At 38.6% G+C, this 23,118-nt stretch overlaps 1 protein-coding gene across 1 annotated transcript in view; it reads right to left on the reverse strand.

Moving 5' to 3' along the window:
• Window positions 1-13,910: 13,910 nt before the first annotated feature.
• The window catches only part of ntsr1 (neurotensin receptor 1 (high affinity)), a 37,383-nt gene continuing 28,175 nt past the window's right edge, over window positions 13,911-23,118 (reverse strand). The window contains exons 3-4 of the mRNA XM_027007017.2: window positions 22,764-22,848; window positions 13,911-16,735 (exon numbers count right to left, since the gene is read on the reverse strand). Coding sequence (XP_026862818.1) covers window positions 16,486-16,735; window positions 22,764-22,848 — 335 coding nt within the window. The 3' untranslated portion in view covers window positions 13,911-16,485. The remainder of the gene's footprint in view (window positions 16,736-22,763; window positions 22,849-23,118) is intronic.

The raw sequence follows: 23,118 nt of genomic DNA on the forward strand, positions 1-23,118 counted from the left end.
GAGAGATTTTTAATTTAATTCTGTAGTGTTATCCATCAAATTCCTAGTCTTTTTGCCCTCACTCCTATCTGAGGCTTAACACAAAACCAGATCCGAGCTTTTAATGAAACGTTGTCGTAGCTCTTGTTCTCTTGTCTGTCATTTGACACACCAGCCATGTATCTACACCAAGCTGTGGAGAAGCACTAATAAAGAAAAACATGAACAAATTCCTGCCAGTCTGAACCTGTACATCACTTATTAATGTGGAACTGGATCATTTTTGTTGTACATTCAGGGTTTAGAATTTTGGTCTATGGGTTGAATTTTAAATGTGAAAAGCCTGGGGTAGTCTAACAAAGAATAAACGTCACAATAACTCAGAATCAAACAGCCATCTGTCTACATTAAAATGTCAGTGACATGAGATGCTATGTTGCTATGTTCACTATTTCACTTGTAAAAAACTAAGCTCACACCTGGGCAGGTTTAGTTCTTTTGTCCTTAAGGAAGCTTGCACTACAGCTAAAGGGACTGCAGCCCCCCTCCCCCCGCCCCCAAATGTTCAAGTGGACATCCAGAATGGGTGGCAAGCCTGCACCAAAATGTTGTAGGATAACTGATTTTCAGAATACTCTCAAAAGAGAAAATATACACCACAAACAGATTGAATCAGGGTGCACCACAGGGCAAAAGGCAGTATGACCCTAAGAGAGACCGTGTGAGACATTATCAGTAATTTAATTCACATGTTTCACTGGTGTAGAACATGCAGGAAAAATGGAGGAAACAAGCGTAAATCTTCAAATAAAGAGTTTTACAAAATGGACGAAAATGAAACCAAACACAAAAGTGCACTAGCAGAAACAAAAGCCAACGTAACATACAATTATTTTCAGTGTTGCATGTGAATGCAAACAGTTTCATATGTGTACGTGTGAGGTAAGTTACTGATACTGTCCCCCCCAGCCTCTCCTGTTTACCTATTAATGTCGCTCATGCCACAATCCATCCTGCTAACTGTGGGCATGTTCCACTGTGGGCATGTCCCGCGGAATTATTTTTGTATTCACGCGTATCATTTTGATACTCCCACGATCTTCACTGAGAGTTGTGGCATGTAAGGAATCATTTTGCTGCCTCAAAATGGACAAAGCTTTTCCACACTAAAATGCTGTAGCAGCACTTCACTGACTTCACTTCATATTCATTCCCACCAACTAACATCTTCTTTCATCTGCCATAATCCTGAAAATGCAGGTTCTTTAATCTTTAAAATCTTTAATCTTGTTCCGACCAATTGATGTACAGACCATTTCAGTGAGACAATCTTATATTTCATATTCGTAGGCTGGGACATGGAGGCTTATACACTGCATTGATTTATTTGGTTGACTTTCTTTTTACTGCCTTTCCATATATAGCAACCTACTCCATTGTAGCAAGGAAGTAATCCTTCATTTCTTGGTGACCACTCTCATTTTATAATTCTATATTGCTGCAATGAACATCATCAACTGTCTTTACTCATTCATGGCTTACTTCACTTATGTGACGTTTGGAGGCTTAAGCAGGATGCAGGGACGAGGCACGTTGAAACAGACATTTATTGACACACTTAACAACCTGACGTAGCACGCAGGCTGTAGTTCCAAACACTGACAATCTCAACGATAAGACACGAGATTCGTATACACGCATGACAATTACACACAACAAGGATCAGGTGAATGACACGAGAGGGCGTGGCAATACATACAAACACACACACACACACACACATATACATGGAGACGTTTGAGGGGGGGAGGGGCCGTCCCGTGACACTTTGACACTTACGTTTGATTTACTTCAAAAATTCCCAGCATTTAAGGAGCATAACACAGAAGAGGTGCTTGTGCTAACCTGCTAATTTTCTGCCTACTACCCATGCTCCCACTGCGTTAGTGTGTGAATCAGGTTTGCCGTGGGACACAGACATGCTGTTCTTTACTTGAGTAGTTTTGTTTGGAAGTGAGCGCAGGGAGGCTGGTGGGCTTGGCTGCGTGCTGGCGGCCTCGTTTTGGATAATCCAGCCATTAATGAGTGGTTTACTATATGGCTTTGAAGCTGGTTTCTGGCTCCTTGCAGGGTGTTTAGGAAGAACTTTGGTTGTGACTGCTTTGTACCCTGAACTCCCTTAGGATAAAATGGAAAAAACAAAGAATAGCATTAATCATGATATATACTCCACTGAGTTGTTCATTATATAAACCTCCCACCTTTCTCTCTTTCTCTCTCTCTCTCGCTCTCTCTCTCTCTTCAGCATCAAAACCAAGGCTTTGATATATACATGGGGAACAGACTGTTGCACTGTACAACAAAATTCTTACTTTGTACATCCTGCTGGCTTTCTATAAACTGTAAACACTATAAACACGACTTAAATGGTAGAAATATTCAAGTTGTATAAAATTAACATTAAAGATTAGTGAGTAACAATTTTAAAATAAACATTTTAGCAGCTTTTGTAGTGCAAAAGTAAAAATGCAAATAGTATAGATAGTTTAGTTGTATACTGCAGTGGAAGAAAGTCTTCAAGTAAGCTAAACTGTGGTGTAACACACTAGGCACTGTTTAACTTTATTTGAGAATCACCAAGAAAACCTACACAGCATCCAAATTTCCTCTTCTTAAAATCTCTTTCTCAATTACTCCAGCTTGTGCGGAGTAAAGTGTGCATTCAAATACTCAGAATAGTTCACTTTCTTTTGAGACAGGGAACAAGGATCACTTGTTGAGATGGAAAATTTCTTTTGACCCAGACAAATAGACTGTTAAAATATGCCCGTCACATCCTAAAGAACGATTCTATCCTTTGTGGAAACACTTTTTTGGAAAGCATAAGGGTCATAATTCAGGTGGCCTCCTTCACTGCCGGTGGATTTAGAACCAAAGATGCTCAACTTTAATGGCCTTTTAAATCTGCCCCTAGTTTAGTCATTCCCTGCATGCTGGTGTGCTCTGTTTGGTGTCATAGGAGCTAAAGGTCAAGGAAATACAGTAACTGGGAAACCCCTCACAAATTGCATTGAATTCTATTAATGTGTTTGTAGTGAATTGAAAAGCTTAGATGAACTGCTTGGAACTACTGCACTGAGGTTAAGGGTTTGACATATAATGCTGTAGATATGATATCATCTGTCCATTGCTGATGTGTTTCTTTATACTTTCACTGTTATATAAGCCACCTAGTCTGCCTTTTCCCTTGTTGACCTGAATGAAATGCACAAGCTTCACAGCCCAGTTAGGTTAATATGAGTGTTGACTCCAGATTTGAGTTCTTGCAGATGCTGTAGGCATGATATTTTAGCAAACACATCCGACATTTGCCCGAATAAAACAGATCTAGACAGATAAATAGATACATGGAAAAATATTTTATTAATCCCTGAGAGAAAAAAAAAGGTGTGTAAAGTTGTGTAGTTGCACTCAAACCAAAAAACCAAAAAAACTAAATGAAAACATTTACTGTAGGTGTGTGAAGCAAATAGCAGAATGTCCACCAAACTGAAGAATGAGAGGATATTTAAGTGGTACAGCAGAAAATGTAGAACATAGAGTGCAAACATAATAGGCAGAAAAATTACACATAATTACACACACAGTGCAGAGAACTCTGCCAGGCAAAAACACATGAAGTGCCAGAGATGAACCAGGGTGGAAAAACGCCATATAGAACACAGTACAAGTCAAGCAGTGGGCATACACACAGCAGCGGACAGATCACAGAATAGCTACAGAGATACATTAGAAATGCACAAAAGCACAGGAACACTACGTGACCCCCAGAATTCCTTTCTGACAGTACAGGACAGGGGTATAAGCAAAGGGGAATGGGGAGGAATCCAATTTATTACAGTCAAAATGACTGAAATAATAACAAATGAAGATGGAACAAGAGAAGTAGTCTATACAGGGTAGGACAGCATAGGAAATACAAAAAATGAAGAAAATATTTTAACAAGATTGGACAATACAGGACAATATAATAAAAGAATACATTTGTGTATTCTAGTGTGTACATACTCTAGTGTATGCATAGACAACAAACAACTAAAGTGAAAACGAAAACAATAAAGCAGGGGATCGTTTATCTGTAAACCTGTTTAAACTTGCTTGATATATGTAGATATAATAGATTGACTTTGATTTGTTTACCATTTAGATTCAAAATCCCCTCTCAGGGTGTTTCGTTGGACAAGGAAAAGGCTTTGATCAATGCCTTTCAAGATTCCTCAGCCAAAAGCACATGGCAAAACTATGAGGTGTGGTAAATACATTGCAGTTCCTGCAGGAAGCCGTGTGTAAAACTCAGTATGAAGCTGAACTCTTACATCCACTGGGAGGATACAGCACCTGCGAAGCTCACTGCATGTTAACGGGAGTTCACGAATCCCCTGCCTTCACTTGACCTTCTAAAGTGGGCCAGGGCTGCTGACAAACTCCTTTTTTCAGAGTCGTGTGGCTCTGATGGTGTACGCTGAATAATACAGCTTTCCTCCTGTATAGGTGACAGGAAGCAGATAGGTATACACTGGGCCTGCAGAAAAAAAAGACCCTAAGCGATGTACTGTGCCATTAGTGTTTACCACAACTTTTTGGAGTATTTTGCAGTAGCTTCCGATACATTTGTTTTGCACAACTTTATCACTGGTCAGACAATAATAATCATTTAGTTATTGTTTTCATCTGCATTTTCAACGTTTGGAAGAGTCACTTATCCAGAACGACCTACATATTTGTCATTATGAGTGTGTGCTCCCTGTTCTCATGTTTTCAGAATGGCTAGACCCAAATATTATAAACATTTGTAATGCTTCTCCCAGCCATATATTAAAGAACTTGTCTTATCATCAAGACACTAATAAGAGGTGTATTCTTGATAAAAAAAATATGGTCTGGCGCAATTTGATTTGTTGAGCCCAAAAAGGGCTTTAATGTTGAATTATTGAAGTTAAACACACAGTTTTTAGCTGTTGATAGATGTTTTTAATCATATTCTGTAATTCTGATGTCCTTTCATTCCAAAACAATAAAAGGCTCTTAAAAGTCAAATCTCTATCTCTCATTCTCTCTCTCTGTTTCATGTTACATTTCTGCAGTCCAGTATTTGTTTTGTGAGAGAGTGAGAGGGAGTTGCTGGTGGAATGTGTGTAGTAATGGTCTACGTTATTAGTGTGGCATAATGGAAGCCTGGATGAAGGTGAATACTAACTGAAGGCCGTCTAGATCCTACTGCCTTGGACATGAAACCTGAGGTATATAAGTCTGTTAGGATAGAGTGCATCCTATTCAGCTCAATAAACGGAAATTTATTTTAGAAAAGAGAAACAAGACAAAGGAAATTCTACATTTCGGAAGACATAAAACTATATTTCACACTTGTGGTTGTTTTATTATATCAACTCATGATAATTTACCACATATATATATGTTTATGAAAACCAAATGAAGGGAGTAAAATAGCTCCAATCACAGAAAGCCAAACAAAATCTTCAGAATAAGCAGAAAAACCAAACCAAACAGAATGAAGCAAAATGACACAAGAGAAAAGCAACACAAATGCAAAACAAAGTAAGGCAAAACAAATCAAACATTACTGGAAACAGAAGGCTTATTGTTCATAATAATGAGGAAGGTTAGCACTGCTGCAGGAAGTTCATGAGAGAGCAAGAGAGGGATTAGTGAATGAGGAAGGTTAGCACTGCTGCAGGGAGTTCAGGAGAGAGCAGGAGAGGGATTGGTGAATGAGGAAGGTTAGCACTGCTGCAGGGAGTTCAGGAGAGAGCAGGAGAGGGATTAGTGAATGAGGAAGGTTAGCACTGCTGCAGGGAGTTCAGGAGAGAGCAGGAGAGGGATTAGTGAATGAGGAAGGTTAGCACTGCTGCAGGGAGTTCAGGAGAGAGCAGGAGAGGGATTAGTGAATGAGGAAGGTTAGCACTGCTGCAGGGAGTTCAGGAGAGAGCAGGAGAGGGATTAGTGAATGAGGAAGGTTAGCACTGCTGCAGGAAGTTCAGGAGAGAGCAGGAGAGGGATTAGTGAATGAGGAAGGTTAGCACTGCTGCAGGAAGTTCATCAGATTGACAACAGACAGGAAAGTATTCTAAGTCTGCTAGTGTGACAGATGATCTTCTTCCACTTCCTGGGTGGGAGAGAAACAAACAGCCTATGCTTTGGGTCTGAGATGTTTTTGATGGTACCCTTTACTCTCTGTAGACAGTATTTGCCCCAACATCTTCAATTTCAGGAGGTTGTGCATTGGTAATGGGCTGGGCACCTGCTGAAATTACTTTTGATATGAGATTGGCCAGCTCTCACAACTCACCATGATACAGCTCCTTAGTATGCTTTCAAAGACAGTGATGGAAGTTCCCCAGGATCTGAGTGAACAGGTGAACTTTCCTCAGACTTCTCCAGAAGTGGTGCAATATATTTTTACAAATCAGCTACTTGGATCAGCCAGTTACTCTGAAGTACATCTGTGGAGAGTACCTCTGACAGGCAAGCTTTGTGAGCTTCTCAAAGCAGTATGATGCAGAAGTGCCATTTAATTCCATCTACTATGTGTCACAGAGTCACAGAGTCATTGAGCTGCTCTCTGCAGGAATTGCTGTGGTGTGGCGAGAGGGTGAGACACTACTCAGTATTTTATGCAATACTGAAATTTGAAATGTATTTTTTGCAGCTAAAGGGCAAGTAGTTGAAAACAAGAAAAGAGAGGTGCAGTACACCCCCTCCCCACCAGTTGAATTGTTTATTCTTCTTGTACCATGCTTTCCTATTTTACCTAATAAAAATAACCATTACATATATCAGGCCATGGGTGAGTCAAATCAGGTTTGTAATAAGCAATGCTCTGAATCAGTCACACACCAGACCTTAATCATGTGACAATGGGGATCCTTTTATGGGATAATAACAAGAAATACATTAAATGAGGAGACCAGACCTTTTATCATGATCTCATTCAGCAGCAATATCACATGTGGTCCCTGAAATGATTGTTATGCTAAAAACATTATTCTGTAATTGTAAAGTTCAAATTTTAAATTTAAAGTTCAAATACTGTGAAGCATGCATTACATGTCTGTACATTTGAGGATAAATTATGTAAATTCAGTTATTTATCCATCCAATCTTCTATCCATTAAGATATTCATATAACATACATGCATGTTTAGAGATGTTTCTTTGGGATTCTGCAGGGGTACAATGTTAACTAACATTAGTAGAGCTCTAATGAGCTGAAGAAAACAAACCATATGTGGTGGAAACATTAGATAATAATTACACAAATGACAGACATGATAATTGTTAAATAATGGGATGCAGGTGACACTCAGCATGAAGCAAGCAGATTTGCATAATGTAATTGCAAAAAGAGAGAATGATATAAACAGGTTATGAATTTCACATTCACTGGTGAGGTCAATAAAAATACTTGGCACTTCAGTGCATGACTGCTTTAATTCAGTGACATGATGAAATTAAGGAGATTTTACCATATAGATGATAAGCGATAATAGATACAATAAAGTGATTGGTACAATCAGGTTCCTTTAAAGAGCCCATGAAAATCTGAATTTCCCTTGCTTTAATAAAATAAAGATTTTTGTATAAAAAAAAAGTTCCAAAAGGCTCAGTTCAATTCTCTACTCCATACAGTCCTTATAAGGAGTTTAAGAAGAAACAACCTGTTTTGAACATTTTTTTTCAATGATGCCATGAGAATGAACTCTTTTATATATCTACAGCAGTTTAGCCCCGCCCACTTACATTGAGGCCCTTAAGCATATTTCAGTTCCTAATGCTTTTTGAATGAGGCACAACACAGGGCAGCTAATCAGAACAGAGCGAGTTTATATTAAATATATTAAAATGTGAAATAGTGTGAAAATGAATTATGACCACATAAAGCCACTTAAAAAATATAAAGCCACACAACTGCTGTAAGTGGACATTGAGGAAAAATCTAATAAAAGAAAAATGTAGAACATACGACCATTAAGTATTAAGTTGGTTAATGGAACATTTTTAAAAAGTTAACATGCCTTTCGACACTTTTGGATAAAGCTCAGTTGTTTATGCTTTGGCTTGATGAGTTTGGATTGCTTAAGGTTTTAAGGTTATAGATAGCTATGACATCTTAGCAGCTTTTGTGAATGTATTGCAGTGCTGGTAACACATTATAGATCCATGTTGACAGATTGCTTACCTGTTATACCTAATCCCCCAGGGGAAACAAACACCATGCACACACACACACACACACACACACACACACACACACACACACACACACACACACACACACACACACACACACACACACACCTGCATAAACAGGGAACCATTATTTGCTCTGTACCTGTAGCTGTAGAGCTCTGTAGCCCTTACATTTGTAGTTTATCAGATGTAAGACAAAGAATAACCCCCAGAACTTCAACTACAAAGGCAATCTCTTCCTCATTTCCTCTTGCCATGTGAACACCATAATTGAAAACCTTATTTGTAACAAGCATGCACTCATACAAGCTATAGGCCCTGAATATAGTTCAATGTTGACTCACCAAATCTGTTAATGTGCTGCACTGATTACAGCACAACGTATTTGTCTATAGCTCGATTTGGCTCTCTGCCTTTCCGTATGGGAAATCAGCCTAGCTGCATTTCCAAATGCCTTAGGGTTATTCAATGATTATGGCCCAGAGACATAGCACTAGAGTGTGTGGGATTGCCCACTCACGCCCATGTGCGTGGTCAAACAGAGCAGACATGGGGTACCAATCATACCAATCACAGGGGGTAGCCATAGCAGCTGAGATGGGTTGAGGCTCAGCAACAACATGACACCAGTAGTAGATGTACCTCTGTAGAAAGGAAGGACAGATTATAAAGCCTGTTCAAATACCAAAGTGAGAAGTACTTTCCCTATTCTAGGTACTAATAAAGAACCTGCATCTTTTGATCTAAGTAGATGTGACAGATTATAATGTACCAAGAGTTTGCTGTTTGGGCCAAGGAACTGTGGGGTAACAGTCATTAGAAGTATTTTATAATCAATATAAAAATCAATATAGATTTTACTGGGAGTCAAGGCAGTATATCAATATATAGCATATATATCAAGAAAAAGCAGGTACCCTAGAACAGGCCCTTCTGGGACACCAAAACCTTGGTGCATGCTGAAAAGATTTCATTTATGTTCACAAACTGGTAACAATCAATTAAGTAAGATCTATACTATGAAAGGGCTATTCCCCTAATTTCAATAGCATTTTCCTAGTCTATCTAGCAAATTATTGAGCTATACAGTGTCAAATGCTGCACTGAGTTCAAGCAATATAAGCAGAGACACAACATTGGTCAGAAGCCAACAACAGGTCATTAACTGCCTTAATCAGGTCTGGCTCTGTACTATAATGAAGCCTAAACCCTTACTGAAAGACATCATGTATCTGGCACTGATATGATGATATGAGATTTTCTAGGATCTTAGAAACAGATGGCAGGTTTGAAAGCAGCCTATAGTTTGACAACTCGACAAGGTTAGCTTTCTTGATCAGTGGTTTGATAACTGCTAATTTTCATGATTTAGATACATAGCCAATGTTGAGGGAGGAGTTAATTATAATTTATTAATTGATTTATATTTAATTAAATCATTATTACTATGCGATGTAATCTGATTTTACCAATGATTTTAGATTGACATATAGACAGAGAGGGATGTAACTGTAGTGATAGATTTGTGATGACCTGTTTTGAATTTTTAAGTCCAAATGCATTCTCTATGGAGAAGTGTGACACAACAGACATGGTGCCTACAGTGGGCCTATACAGACATGCTGGCCTTTTCTATTTTTCAGTTGTGAGGTTACCCTGCAGCTGGTGCAGACTCATGGGATTGCTATTGACAGAGATGTCAAAGCCTTCTGAAGATGGGCTTGTGTGAGATATTTTGAGTTTCCCCTAGGAATTGGCTGTGCTAATGAACAGCACAGTGAACTCTATCAGCCACAAGCTTCTGGCTTTCAGGCACATCCAGAAACAAGAACAACTGGCCCATTGTATGTGAGAGCTGGACAGTACTCTTTATGGCTGTGGAGGTGTGGCTCAGTGAAACATCCATTCATTACACCACAGTCTCCCAGTAATTTGTAGGGACCAACACTCCTCACAACAATGTGCTAAGGGTCAATCCCCACAAGTTCTATTGTGTGTGTGTGTGTGTGTGTGTGTGTGTGTGTATGCGTGTGTGCATGTGTGTACAATGCCTTAATTTATTATCTATGGAAATTATGGTAATTTAATGAGCAAGGGACCTATTAGCAACTTTTAGCAAGGGCCCTGAGCAATTGTGAGAAAGAAGCTTCCTCTGCTGTGGTGAGTCAAAGATGGATAAGGAATACAAACAGGAATCATCACATTAATAAACATTAATATACTCAGTCAAATTCTTTATTGATCTATACAAGACAAATCTTGTCACAATTGAAATGAAAATAATGTGGATATTTTGTTAATTAATCATGCAGTGCAGTTTTTAAGTAAATGGACAATGACACACGTTTTGAAATAACTGAAAATTTGGAAAAAGACCATGCCTGAACCAAGCCTCTGCCTTTATTTTTCCCTTTTAATACTAACACTTTTCCCTGTTTTCTCCCAGACAAATCTTGTACCCTTCCTCCTCCCTGACTCCTTCCTGGATCACCTTCAGTGGGGGGAGGAACAACTTCTGCAGAGTTTACAGAAAATACTTTTGTGAGTCACCCTTCATATATGAGGTCAATGGTCAAAGCCCGATCCGTAACTCGAGTACTTCAAACCTCAAGTACGGCTTGGCTTGAAATACCTTGTTTCAGGTCTCATGGACGACAAGCATCGAGCATATTTTCTGTCGTGGCTCCAAGATGGTGGAATGAACTCCCATGTGCTGTTCAGACTGCAGAGCCCTTTGCAGTCTTCAAATGCAGACTGAAGACCCATCTAATTGCAGAATATTTAAAGGACAACTGACCCTGCTCCCATATTGACTGACTAAATTAGTACTGATTGTAGGGTACTGTTTATGTTGTTTAACAAACTCTAGCACTTATTGTTTATTGCACTTATCATTGTTTAAGATAGACCTTATGTATTTTGTACTTCTAGGGATCACCATTGATCCCTGTATTCTACAGTATTCTAGCTCATTGGTATGTTGGACTCTAACTTACTGTACTGTACTAGGATATATTCTATGAGTAAATGACAAAGCATATTTGTAAGTCATGCTGGATAAAAGCGTCTGCTAAATGCCGTAAATGTAAATGTATATACCTTTCTATAAACTCTGCAGAAAGATATTTCTCCAGAAAATTGGATGGAGATTCATACCATAGAATCAAAATTGGCATTCACTGTGGACATCTACTAAAGATGTATACAAAACATTAAGTGTGTCAAGACAACTATTAATTACCATGTACCAAAATGATGAAATTAGGAAAGTGTGGAGTTAAAAAGGAACAGCTCATGATCCGAAGCACCAAACTCATCTGTAAATATTTGGTGCCACTGGCAAGAATGCCTGACAGTGCAACAGACTCAGTGGTCTTTATTGATTATGTGACTGGCAATAGTAGCAGCAGGATCAATTCTGAAGCATTTTCAATGCTTTAGTGGATGCACTTCACTTTACAGCAGGGACATGACCCCAGACGATTATGGCAATTATGGAGTTTTTAAGGGCCAAAACGTAAAATGCTCTTGCCTCGCCCATTTAATCACCCAGCCCGAACTCCAGTTTCCATGCACTTCACTCACTGATGACAAAACTGAAAAAAAAACCCCAACCCCTCCCATAAACCAAACTAAAAATGGCTTGTATTACAAATTTAGCAGAGCAGAGAAGAAACCGTCAGCTAGTCACTATGTCAAAGATTTGTACCAAAGCTATGACATATGTTAGTCCATGCAATTGTTAATGGTCCACTAAAAACAGGGGTGATATTTTTAAAAAATGTTTGCTGAATGATGATTGCAATATGGTTCATCCATTCTGCACCTAATATAGTCACATGCTGGAGTATAGAGCTGAAAAGACAAGAATTGTGTTGTAGTCCAAATACTTATGGAGTGCACTATAGAGTTCAATAAAAGCAGATTACCACAACAATACAGAGAATTATTGCAGAAGCACAGAAAAAGCCCCCAAATTATAAAAACCACAGGCAACATATAATTACAAAAAAAGATAAGTGGTATTTTGGTCATTTTATGAAAACTCAGAGCTATTGAGCTATTCAGAGCTCTTCACATCAACCACAATTATCACTAACAGTGCAGGTAAAAATATTCATTACTGACACACACAAAGTCTAAATGCATTATAAACATTACATATGCCAGAATATAGCTATAGATATGTTACAGCTCTGTTAACATTAAATCATTGCCTAGGTGTTAGGTAGAAATTGCAATTAAAAAATGAAATTTCATGTGAAATTTCATGACTGTAATTCACATTTCACTCATGTAAACTATTCCATAAAATTGTATTTGTGGAAGTAAAATAATTAAAAATTTATGATCTGGTAAATCTGTAGTGCAGTACAGCAAAACAACCAAATATCATATACTGTAAAATATAACTTGACTGGTACATAGACATTGAATGAGTTTTTTAGATAATAGCACACATAATATGCAAAGTTTACAGAAATAACCAATAACCAGTAAAATAAAAAAAACAAATAATTTACATTCTCATGCCTCTACAACAATTGGTATTCCATATGTTGTCAATTTTATTGATGATAATCTAGATGGTTTGAACAGATTGTTGTAAAGCAGCAGACTTAAAGCAGATTGGTTTGCTAACGCTACTTCAATCATCATGACAAGAAGCTCCACAGTGTTCAACTCAGAACTGCTACAGGAGGCTTCCCAGATTTGACTTTGCTGCAATCTTAATGGAAAAATAAGGACTATGGAATTATGAATTATGATTAGCCTGCAATGTGAAGCAACTTGTGTGGGAGGAAAACAGCTTGTCTGTCAGAGAGTATAATGGATTTATAAAACAAAAACATACAAACATGCACATTCTTTCAATGGTATTTCATAATAGCTAAATCAGTATCACTGTTCAGCAAAGACGTGAAAACAAAAGTCTAAATCACCATGATTTGCTCATATGGTGTTTTTTCGCCACATATTCCATTAAAGGAAACATTTTATGTCATGTTTGCAAGACAAGCAGAGATGCAACACAAAGCCTGTACAGAGACAGGCACACACCCATACTTTTATCACAAAGATAGATAGACACATGACACACATTTGCTCTTCCACTTTGGTCTAAGGGAAGAAACATGCATGGAAAAATGGAAAACACGCCATACTGTGTGGTTCTCTCTCTCTCTCTCTCTCTCTCTCTCTCTCTCTCTCTCTCTCTCTCTCTCTCTCTCTCTCTCTCTCTCTCTCTCTGTCTGAGTAGACACACTGACCTGCAGCTTCTCAGGTTCCTTATCCAACCTCTCTGCTGACCAGCTTCCCAACTAAAACAAGGCTACATGTCAGCTTCAGAGTTAACTGGCTTCCCTGTCTGCTCACATACAGCTCTCATCCATTAGTGGAATAATCCCATGCTGTTTTAAACGGACGGATTTGCATGTTTGCTACAGGTTGACAAATGGCTGTAATGAGGTTTTCATCACAGCTAGGACCAGCGCCAGCTCCACAGTGTTCCCTCTCAGCACAAACCCCAGGATTGAAACATGTGAGCAAGAGTGGTAGTGGTAGCTCAGTGGTTAAGGTACTTGACTACTAATTGGAAGGGTGCTGGTTCAAGCCCCACCATTGCCACTGTTGGGCCCTTGAGCAAGGTCCTTAACCATCAATTGCTCAAGTTGTACTCACTCGTAATTGTAAGTTGCTTTGGATGAAAGTATCAGGTAAATGTAAACTGTCTTTCACTGTGGCAGTTAGATGTGAAGTGCAGCAGCAAACTGATCCAGACCCAGTCAGCTTTGTCAGATGGTGTGACTCGCTGTCCCCATTCATTAATGTTCTGGCAATTTGTTCATTGAAAAATAATATGTCTTTCAGTTCTTGATGCAGGAAAGTGGCTAGAAATTGAGGAATATGTATGTAGACCCCATAACTAGCTTCCTCACCCTGCTTTCAGTATCAGCAATAGTGTGTTGCCTTGTTACACAGTGTTACCAGGGTGACAAAATGCAGAGAGACTATATATATATATATATATGGAGATCTTGGATGTTGTTCCTGGGATCTGGTGGAGCCACTCTCCCAGTTTTGGTGTCACAGCCCCTAGTGCTCCGATTATCACTGCCCCTCTGTTGCCTTCACCTTCCATAAATTCCAGCTCTTCTGTCAGCCCTTAGTGTTTTATTAGCTTTTTATGTTCCTTGGTTCTGATGTTGCAATCACTTGGGATTGCTACATCTATCACTATGTCCTCTTCTGCTGTTTGTCCACCACTACTATGTCTGATTGAATATGTCTGAATATGGAAGTCCCACAGGATCTTAGCATGGTCATTTTCCACAACCTTTGGGGGCTTATCCCACTTAGACCTTGGAACATCCAACCTGTACTTGGCACAGATGTTTTTGTACACTATGTCAGCCTCTTGGTAATAACGTTCCATGTATGCCCTGTCTGCTAGCATTTTGCATCCCGCTGTTATGTGCTGGGACATCTTTGCACAGCCTGCATCTAGTGTCCTGGCTGGTGTGGTAGATCCCAGCCTCTACTGATCTTGTGTTTAGAGCTTGTTACTGTGCTGCCATGATTAGTGCCTCTGTGCTGTTATTTAATCCAGCCTTTCTGAGCCATTTGTAGGATTTCTACATATCAGCCACTATCTGAGGTACTCACTAAGCACATTGTCACTTGAAGATGACTGGCAGGGCATAGGTGTTGATAGCTCGGAACTTGTTTTTCCCATTCAGCTGACTTTGCAGGACTTGCTGCTTTTCCTTGTGGCTTCTTCATGATTCCCATTTGCCTGTGGGATTCTAAAGTACCCAGGATTCCATGGTGATGTCCTTCTCCCATATGCCTTTCCAGTTTACAGTCTCCAGCTTTGGTGGATCTGTTCTTATGTTGCTGCCCTGCCACTGAGAGTACACTTTGGATAGAAAACATCCTGTTTATTCTCCTTGCTTCTACTTGTGTATCTCTGGCAGTTTCCAACGCCTCAGATATGGGCAGCTTTTTGTACTTCTCAGGTGCCTTTCTGCATTTCTGATATCTGGCTGACTTCTCTCCATTTGGCCTTTATCTTGGCCTCTAACTTGTAGCCAAGCATCTCAATTATGGCATTTATCAGCTTCTTTGTTTATGTGATGGACACAGTAGGGATTGTTTTGGGGCTGCATTCACATCTACCAGCAGATCATCCTGCATTCACATCTACTTCACTTAGTGTTTGTAGTCTGCTACATCTTGGTAATCTGTCCATTTGTACATTCAGGCTCTTCTAGGAGTAACAAAATGTTGACAAAAAAAGTAACATAAACATCTTTCATAAGACAAAATAAAAACTATCAAGGCTACTTCACATAAGCTAATTCACATATACTTAGATACTATATGATACATTTCTATCTGAAAGTGGTAAAACTAATTAAAATGACTCATCAGTATGCTGTCTTGCTGATGTGTATGTGCCTATGTGCCCTTTATGGTGATATTTTGAAAGGTTCTGTAATGTACGTCTATTAGTTAAATGACTGGAAATATGACCAATTAAATTTTCAGAGAGCTGGCCAATAACAGGCTGGCGCTTCTGAACATTCTGAAGAAGGTGTTAAGCATTATTAGTAAAACAACACATGCTACCTTAGCCAGCTAACTTTGAATAGTGATGACAAGTGAGACATTGTGGCATATCTAATTGAAAAGCCTTTTACAAGGCTACCCTTCAAAGAAAATCACACAATAATTCAGCAAAGGGTCAGCCACCTCCATCTATAAATCTTATCCTGAAAGGAAAAAGTTATGTACTTAGTTCCTGTTAAATTAATTATGAGAGGTTAACAAGAGATGGGGGGTGGGGGGTATGTAGCAGGGGTATCCACTTACATCCACACAACCATAGTACATAACTATTAATAATACCTTACTGATTGTCAGATCATTGTTCTTTTTCACGTGTTGTAATACAGACATTTGTTTCCTGTATTAATAATGCACATTGAATACATTTTACAGTACTTACACAATACCTTTTAAAATGTAACAAACATTTCCGAATTTTGTCAAATTTTTTATATTTGTAAATTACATTTGGTAACAGCACTTCATGTCGGCCGATTCAATCACACTTAATCACTGTCTTTCAAAGTCTGCAACATCTAGATAAACTGAAAGTTCTAGGAACTGGCACTGTAAAAAAGAATAAGAATCCTTCTTGGGTGTATCTGAGTGCTGGAGTGTTGTCGTTGGTCAGTAGACAGTCTCCTTGGTGACATTGGTGGAGAAGGTCTGGTTGCTGCAGATGCTGATGGAATGCCTGTTGAACACGTGTCTTTGCCGCTTACGTCGGCATGGCAAGCAGAAGTAGTGGAGTGTGGAGAAGAAGATCTGACGATAATTGGCCGAGACCAGGTTGTACAGGATGGGGTTGATAGCTGAACTCACGTAGAACAGCACATTCGTGACCATGTAGAAGTAGTGGTAGAAGTTATAGAGAGTCCTTGGGAGGAAGACAGATTATATATATATATATAAAGAATCTTACTGATGTATGTGTAAATATGTATGTTCTATTGCTATTCTGTCTAGTACTAGAGGTTTTACAGTGCTAAAAATCAACACTTGTCAAGCTGTGGAAGAAAAAAAACCCTTTAGTTTCAGAAACAGAATATGCTGCAAGGTCTGCCTGGTACCTCAAAAACAGTATATATTAGATTTATAGAAAACAAAAATTTAACGTCAGCAGAAGCTGCGCTAATAGTTAGCTAGTGAGAAATAGAATATTCCGAGATGTCAGGCAAATGTTTGATCAAGGTTACAACATTGACTATAAAAGGTATAATCAGTCATCAGCAAAACAGCCTGGAAACCGAATAAATGAGAAAAGGTTTCAGCATAGCACAACAGTTCCACATGTTTGGCATTAACCACAGCAGTTCAAACTATATTTATTTTTACACTATGTTTAAGTGACATTTTGTAAAGGGTCACAGATGTGATTTGTGCTAAAGTAGCCAATATATTACTTGTTTTTAGATGATTCTGTGAGGTGCCATTTAAGAACAATGGAGAATCACTCTACTGTAATTCTAGAATGAGCACTGAAAACAAATTCTAAAAAGAATAGACACCACTAACCTCAATACAGATTGATCACTAATATTCCATTTTTCGGAAAGATTATTGAGGTGTTCTCTCTTCAATAAATATATCATTTTACCAGTATGCAAACGACACACACATTATTAATGTCCATAGCCACTCAATGTCCCATTGACTTGATTTTTAACTGTCTAGAAGACATCAAGTCCTGGATCAGTCATAATTTCCAATTCAACAATGACAAAATGGAATTTATCATCACTGGGAATGGTCATGAGGCCACTAACGCAGTAACGTAACTGGAGTCCCTATCAGTTAAGGCCCAACACTATATCAAAATCCTTGGCATCACATTTGACTATGACTTAAGCTTTAAACGCTTTGAATGCTCAAGAACAGTGCTCAATCATCTTTGTAACATAGCCAAGGTCAGATGAATCCTCATGGCAACTAATAGTACCATCATGGTTTGACTACTGTAGTGAGCTGTTAGCAGGTCTCCCCAAGAACTCAATATTTCAAGGTTCAGAAGGCTTTGGCCAAAGTCCTAACACCTGCAAAGGTAAGGAAACATATCACACCAATCCTTAAGCAGTTGCACTGGCTGCCTGTCTTACTCAGAATTGACTTTAAAATACTACTGCTGACTTTTAAGTGTCTCTTGCCCCTCTATATCTCAACAATATGATTGTGAAACATGTAACCTCAAGGACCCTCAAATCAGCTGATAAAAACATGCAGCTGGTACCTACCAGATGACTAAAGAGGTTGCTTTTTGCTATCATAGCCCCAAACTCAGGGACTATTTTTGTTTTTCATTATGCCCTTTGTGTTACTTGATGCAGTTGCACTTTTATTTCCTTGAAAAGCATTTTTTTAAATATATATCTTTAATTTAAAATAATTATTTTACTTTACATAATTCTTTATATTGATGCATCTATAATTATTTTTAATTTCCATATTCAATTCAGAATACTCCTACTCACCTAGATAGCTCTAAATAACCTCTCTCCTTCATACCTGTCTGATCTTCTCCTTCCTTACAAACCTACTCACACTCTCAGATCTTCCTCAGCTGGGCTGCTTACGGTTCCTTCCTCCAATCTACGCAACTATTGTGATCCTACTTTTTCTGGAGGCCTGGTCCAACAGTCTGCAACTCTCTCTTTTCAAATCTATCCTTAGAAATATTTTTTTTGCCCTTTCATATAATATTTTTCATACCTAAACTCCTCTTTCATCAGCTCTTGCCCATGCCCTGTATTCTATATGTGTAATTTTATTCGTCTTTTAATGTCTTTTCTTTTGTTCTGACTATTGTAAGCATCTTTGAGTCCTGCAAATGGCCCCAGTGCCACAGGGCAAGGAGCAGAATGTACAGACTGTCTTAACGGAGACAGACATTTATTAACACACGAAAAAGTCAGTGGCACTCCCACATAAAATAAACATAAATAGGGCTACCATGAACGATGTGAACAAGAACACGAACAATGACTGACATGGATGTGCACACCAACAGGGGTTTAAATACATACAGATATAACGAGACTAACCAGATGCAGGTGTGTACTAAACAACATAGGTGTGGTTACAAACGAGACAAACTGTGTGTCCCCACTGCACGTGGTGGGCTGTACCACGTGACCAGTGGCAAGGGGAGCATTCGGTGTCAGGTCCTTGAAATAATAATAATAATAATAACAATAATAATAATAATAATAATTATTATTATTTAGTAGTAGTATTATATTCCTTTGTTCTTTTAATTAACTTTAGTCTTCTAATTAAATCAATAATATTTAACTTTATTACATTGTTTTGTATCATAATCTTTTCATTTTTGGCAAGTACCTTCCTGATGTGACAGATGCCAGGATATAAAAAGCTTCATTATCCTTCTATGAATCATATATTGTCTATAAAACACTGTAAACTGTGTTTAAAAAAGTGTGATATGATTAAAGTTTAATATTATTATTTTTTAAGGAGGACATATGGGTGAAAGCAACTACCAGCTTATTTCAGGATGACAAATAGGTGTCCATCCAGGTATTCTGTTGGACGTAAGACTGTAGAGCTGGAAAACCTGGAATATCCAGCCTAAGCCTGGATGTCTGACCACCATATGGAAGCATAAATGCTAATACATGCTTCTTTTGAGACCTATGAAGCCCACCACTGCATTTTGTCCAGATGCTACCCAAAGAGCATTATGTTCCAGATGAATGAACTTGGAGAAGAATGCGAATTTCCCAGTTCTGTATGCATGGCTTAAAAGATGCCTGTGATTGTCTTGCATTAAAATGGCATGGAGAGAAACAGAGGAACAAGGCTAACCTTCCCACCCAGAGAGCAATGCAAGTTAAATCCTTGTACATGTTTTGAAGAAGTTTTATTCTCCATTCTGGTTTTTTTTTTTTTTATTATTATTTGACCTTTGAATGGTTGTCCAGAAATATATATGCACATTTAAAACAATTCAGTTCTTTATTATCCCTCTCATAAAGAATGCCTTTATGAAAAGTGCTCTCTCTCTTTCTTTCTTTCTTTCTTTCTTTCTTTCTTTCTCTCTCTCTCTCTCTCTCTCTCTCTCTCTCTCTCTCTCTCACACACACACACACACACACACACACACACACACACACACACACACACACACTCATATAGAGGTGACTCATCCTTCCAATTTCTACCTTCAGTTTTATATATACACTGCCTCAAATTTTATTCACGCTTCACATTTTTTTTTGTTTTGTTATGTTGGCTAAAGAAGAGCTTCACTCCAGTAGTGGTTTGAGATTGATTTAGGACCTTACAGCTAATTTCATGGATGTGGTAACATTTATCAGTAGAGTAAGCAACCCATTTTCTATAATGGACTCGACTATGTATTCACACAGTTCTCTCGAGAAAAGTGTGTAGAAGAGCCTGATCAGTTCTGTTTGCGCCATTAGTGGCAAGTACATAGCTAATGTTTTGTTTGATGGTTTTTTGAAATGTTGCTGATATGTTTTTTACGTATGGTGGAGCTGTGACTAAAAAAAAAGTACAGGAGCACAGGATGCTTCCCCCCTGCGGTACTAAGGTATATATAAGTGTAATATGATGCAATATGGTATCCTAAGTGCCCTGTGGCAATTCTCAAATTAGAATTTAGGTGGGCTCAGAAGCTAAAGCTGGAAAGGGTTACAAAAGGATTTCTGAAAAAAAAACCCCACAGTAAAACAGAAATTGGAAGAGGATATTTGTTAACATTGTTGTGCTCTGTAAGAACGGGCACCCTACAAACATCACTTTGATGTCATGCCAAGGAACTGTCAAATGAGACAAAAAATGATTGGGATATAGATGACTCTCTTGAGCAAAAACTGGAAGGCTACCACACAGGAAACAACTATCTTCCCTCTCTCTCAAAAAAGGGTAGGTCTATCTCAAAATGTGACACAGTAATGCTCTAAAACACAGGAGAAAATCAATAGCAGAGTTGCTCGAACAGAAGTAATTATGTGTTTTAAAAAGTCCAGGCCTCTATCTTCATTAAAATGCGAGATCCAAAGAAGGCAATTTGAGCATGACATCCCAAAATAAAAACCAAATAAATGGGTTCTGCAGTGTGCTGGCATTTCGTTTCAGAGATATTTGTTTTTGTGAAGTATGGACATTCATTTCACCCTGAGCTTTCATGGATTTAGTTTGACTGACACCAGCTTGGCACAATTGCACTGCAGGAATTTGATGGCTATGAGTGTGGCTTTAGATGCTGGCGTATATGTTTGGGTTAGGCTTTTGAGAAATCTCCTCATTTCACAGCTTCATCTTAATAGTCTGTTGCATTCCCCTCCCAGCTTTGACTCAATCTTATTTCTTTCCCTCTGTCTAGTCTATGGAATAGCTTTGACTCGATCTTATTTCTTCCCTTCTCTCTCTTCTGTGGAATGACTTTGACTTGATCTTATCCCCCCCCTTTTGATTCTTTCTGAAAACATTAGAAGTACCACCTCGCCTCAGCACAAAGGTACAGCCAAAGACTTCTTCTGAAAACCAGACAGAAGCCATCCATCAATAGCTCTGCATGCAGCAACTATACAGAAATGCTCCTCCATGCAGAAGTATCTCTTGTTTTAATTTCAAACTAACATAAACAATCTTCTTTGAATGAAATGAAGATATATTTGTATGTGCTCCAGTGCCTCAAACTGATGTCAGAGCAGAGTTCTACCAAAGAATCTCCGTGCTGAGTTGGACTGAAGAAAACAGATTGCAGTCTAAGGTGAGAATGGTATTAAAACCCCATGTCACATTATATTAGGAATGGTGTCACACTAACATACTGTACCTTATCTCAAAAAAATTAAACCCTTTAAAGGACCCGGATACTTCATGTTTAGTTATATAGTTATTACTAAAAAAATTATTTTCAGCATAAAATTAGATTATTCTTAGGTATACAATTGTGATTAAGATTTTATACATATTACTACAGCTTGTCTTCCTTTAAGCATCAAATATGGGGCACATTTTCATCTTCACCCCTCTTCATATGCATCACCAGAACAAGCTCAATGAGCCTAATGTCCTGGTGGGTGAGGAAACTGCTCTCTGCAGACATCGGCATAAATCCGCTCCCTGCCATTGATAGAAATCATAAGATTTTCCTTCATTCCACCAAAATGATCTGGGTTGTTCTGTAGCAAGGGAATGCTACTGTGATGTATATGGTCGCCTAGAAGATAAGCTCTCTGTGGGGGAGCCGTGTAGTGATGGCTGAGGCAAGACCAGAGAACATGGAGGAATTACAGTCCATTTACTAAACACCGCGAGGAACCTCCCCGGAGCCACATTAGCCAGGCCATTATTTGACAGCCTGCACATCCTGTCAAAGGAACACCAGAACGCAGTCAACTCACAGCTCTAAGGTTCTTGTGTGCTGGAGATAATAGAAGAGAAACTAAAATGAAAAACCTTGTTTCAGGAAGTGTATAGTGCTCAGTAGAAGGGCCATGTAACTGCTTTAGTGTGCAGCTGATGTTGTGAGTGCTTTAGTGTGCAACTGAAGTTCAACTTGAATATCAAAGAAAACAACTCTCATGCTCCTGGAGATGTTGTTTTTTTCTGTTTTGGCTATTCTGTTTCCAGCTGCTTTGAAGAAGCTCCAGCCTGACATAGTCAAAGACAGCCATTCCTCTATACGTCTCTAATCTGCAATGCATTTACACACAACAACTTTACCCTAAGCATTTAAAGCTTTTAAAAATAAACTTAATCACATTCACTGAATTGCCAGTCATAGTTTGCAATACTGATTCAGTCTGTAATGACTGATAATAGTTGCAGTGACTTTCCAGAATGGCATATACTACAGAAGAAGATAATGGATGTTTCCCAGTGTAGAGTCTATATGAGATTGCGAAAATACTCACTCTGTCCACTCAGTGACATAACAGTACATGAGGCGTCTAGAGTGATATGGCAGCCAGCAGACTACAAAAGCAATAACCACAGCACCTGGAATGGAGAAGAAACAGGTTAACATGTTTCCAAGCACAATTCCTTTGCCATGAAACGCTTGTGAATACTAAATATGGAAGATCTAATTGCAAACAATATAAGAACTAAAAGGAATGGAAAATTAATGTTGATTTGCAGTCGTGGGCAACATTTAATGCAAAGAAGATGTGTTTGTTCTTAGAGCACTAATGAAATGGCATTAGCTGGTCTATTGATGCCCAAACTGTAATACTAAAGGAATGATAGATGTCAGTTAATGACTAAAAT

Source organism: Electrophorus electricus, chromosome 24 (assembly GCF_013358815.1).
Source record: "Electrophorus electricus isolate fEleEle1 chromosome 24, fEleEle1.pri, whole genome shotgun sequence".
Lineage (NCBI taxonomy): Eukaryota > Metazoa > Chordata > Actinopteri > Gymnotiformes > Gymnotidae > Electrophorus > Electrophorus electricus.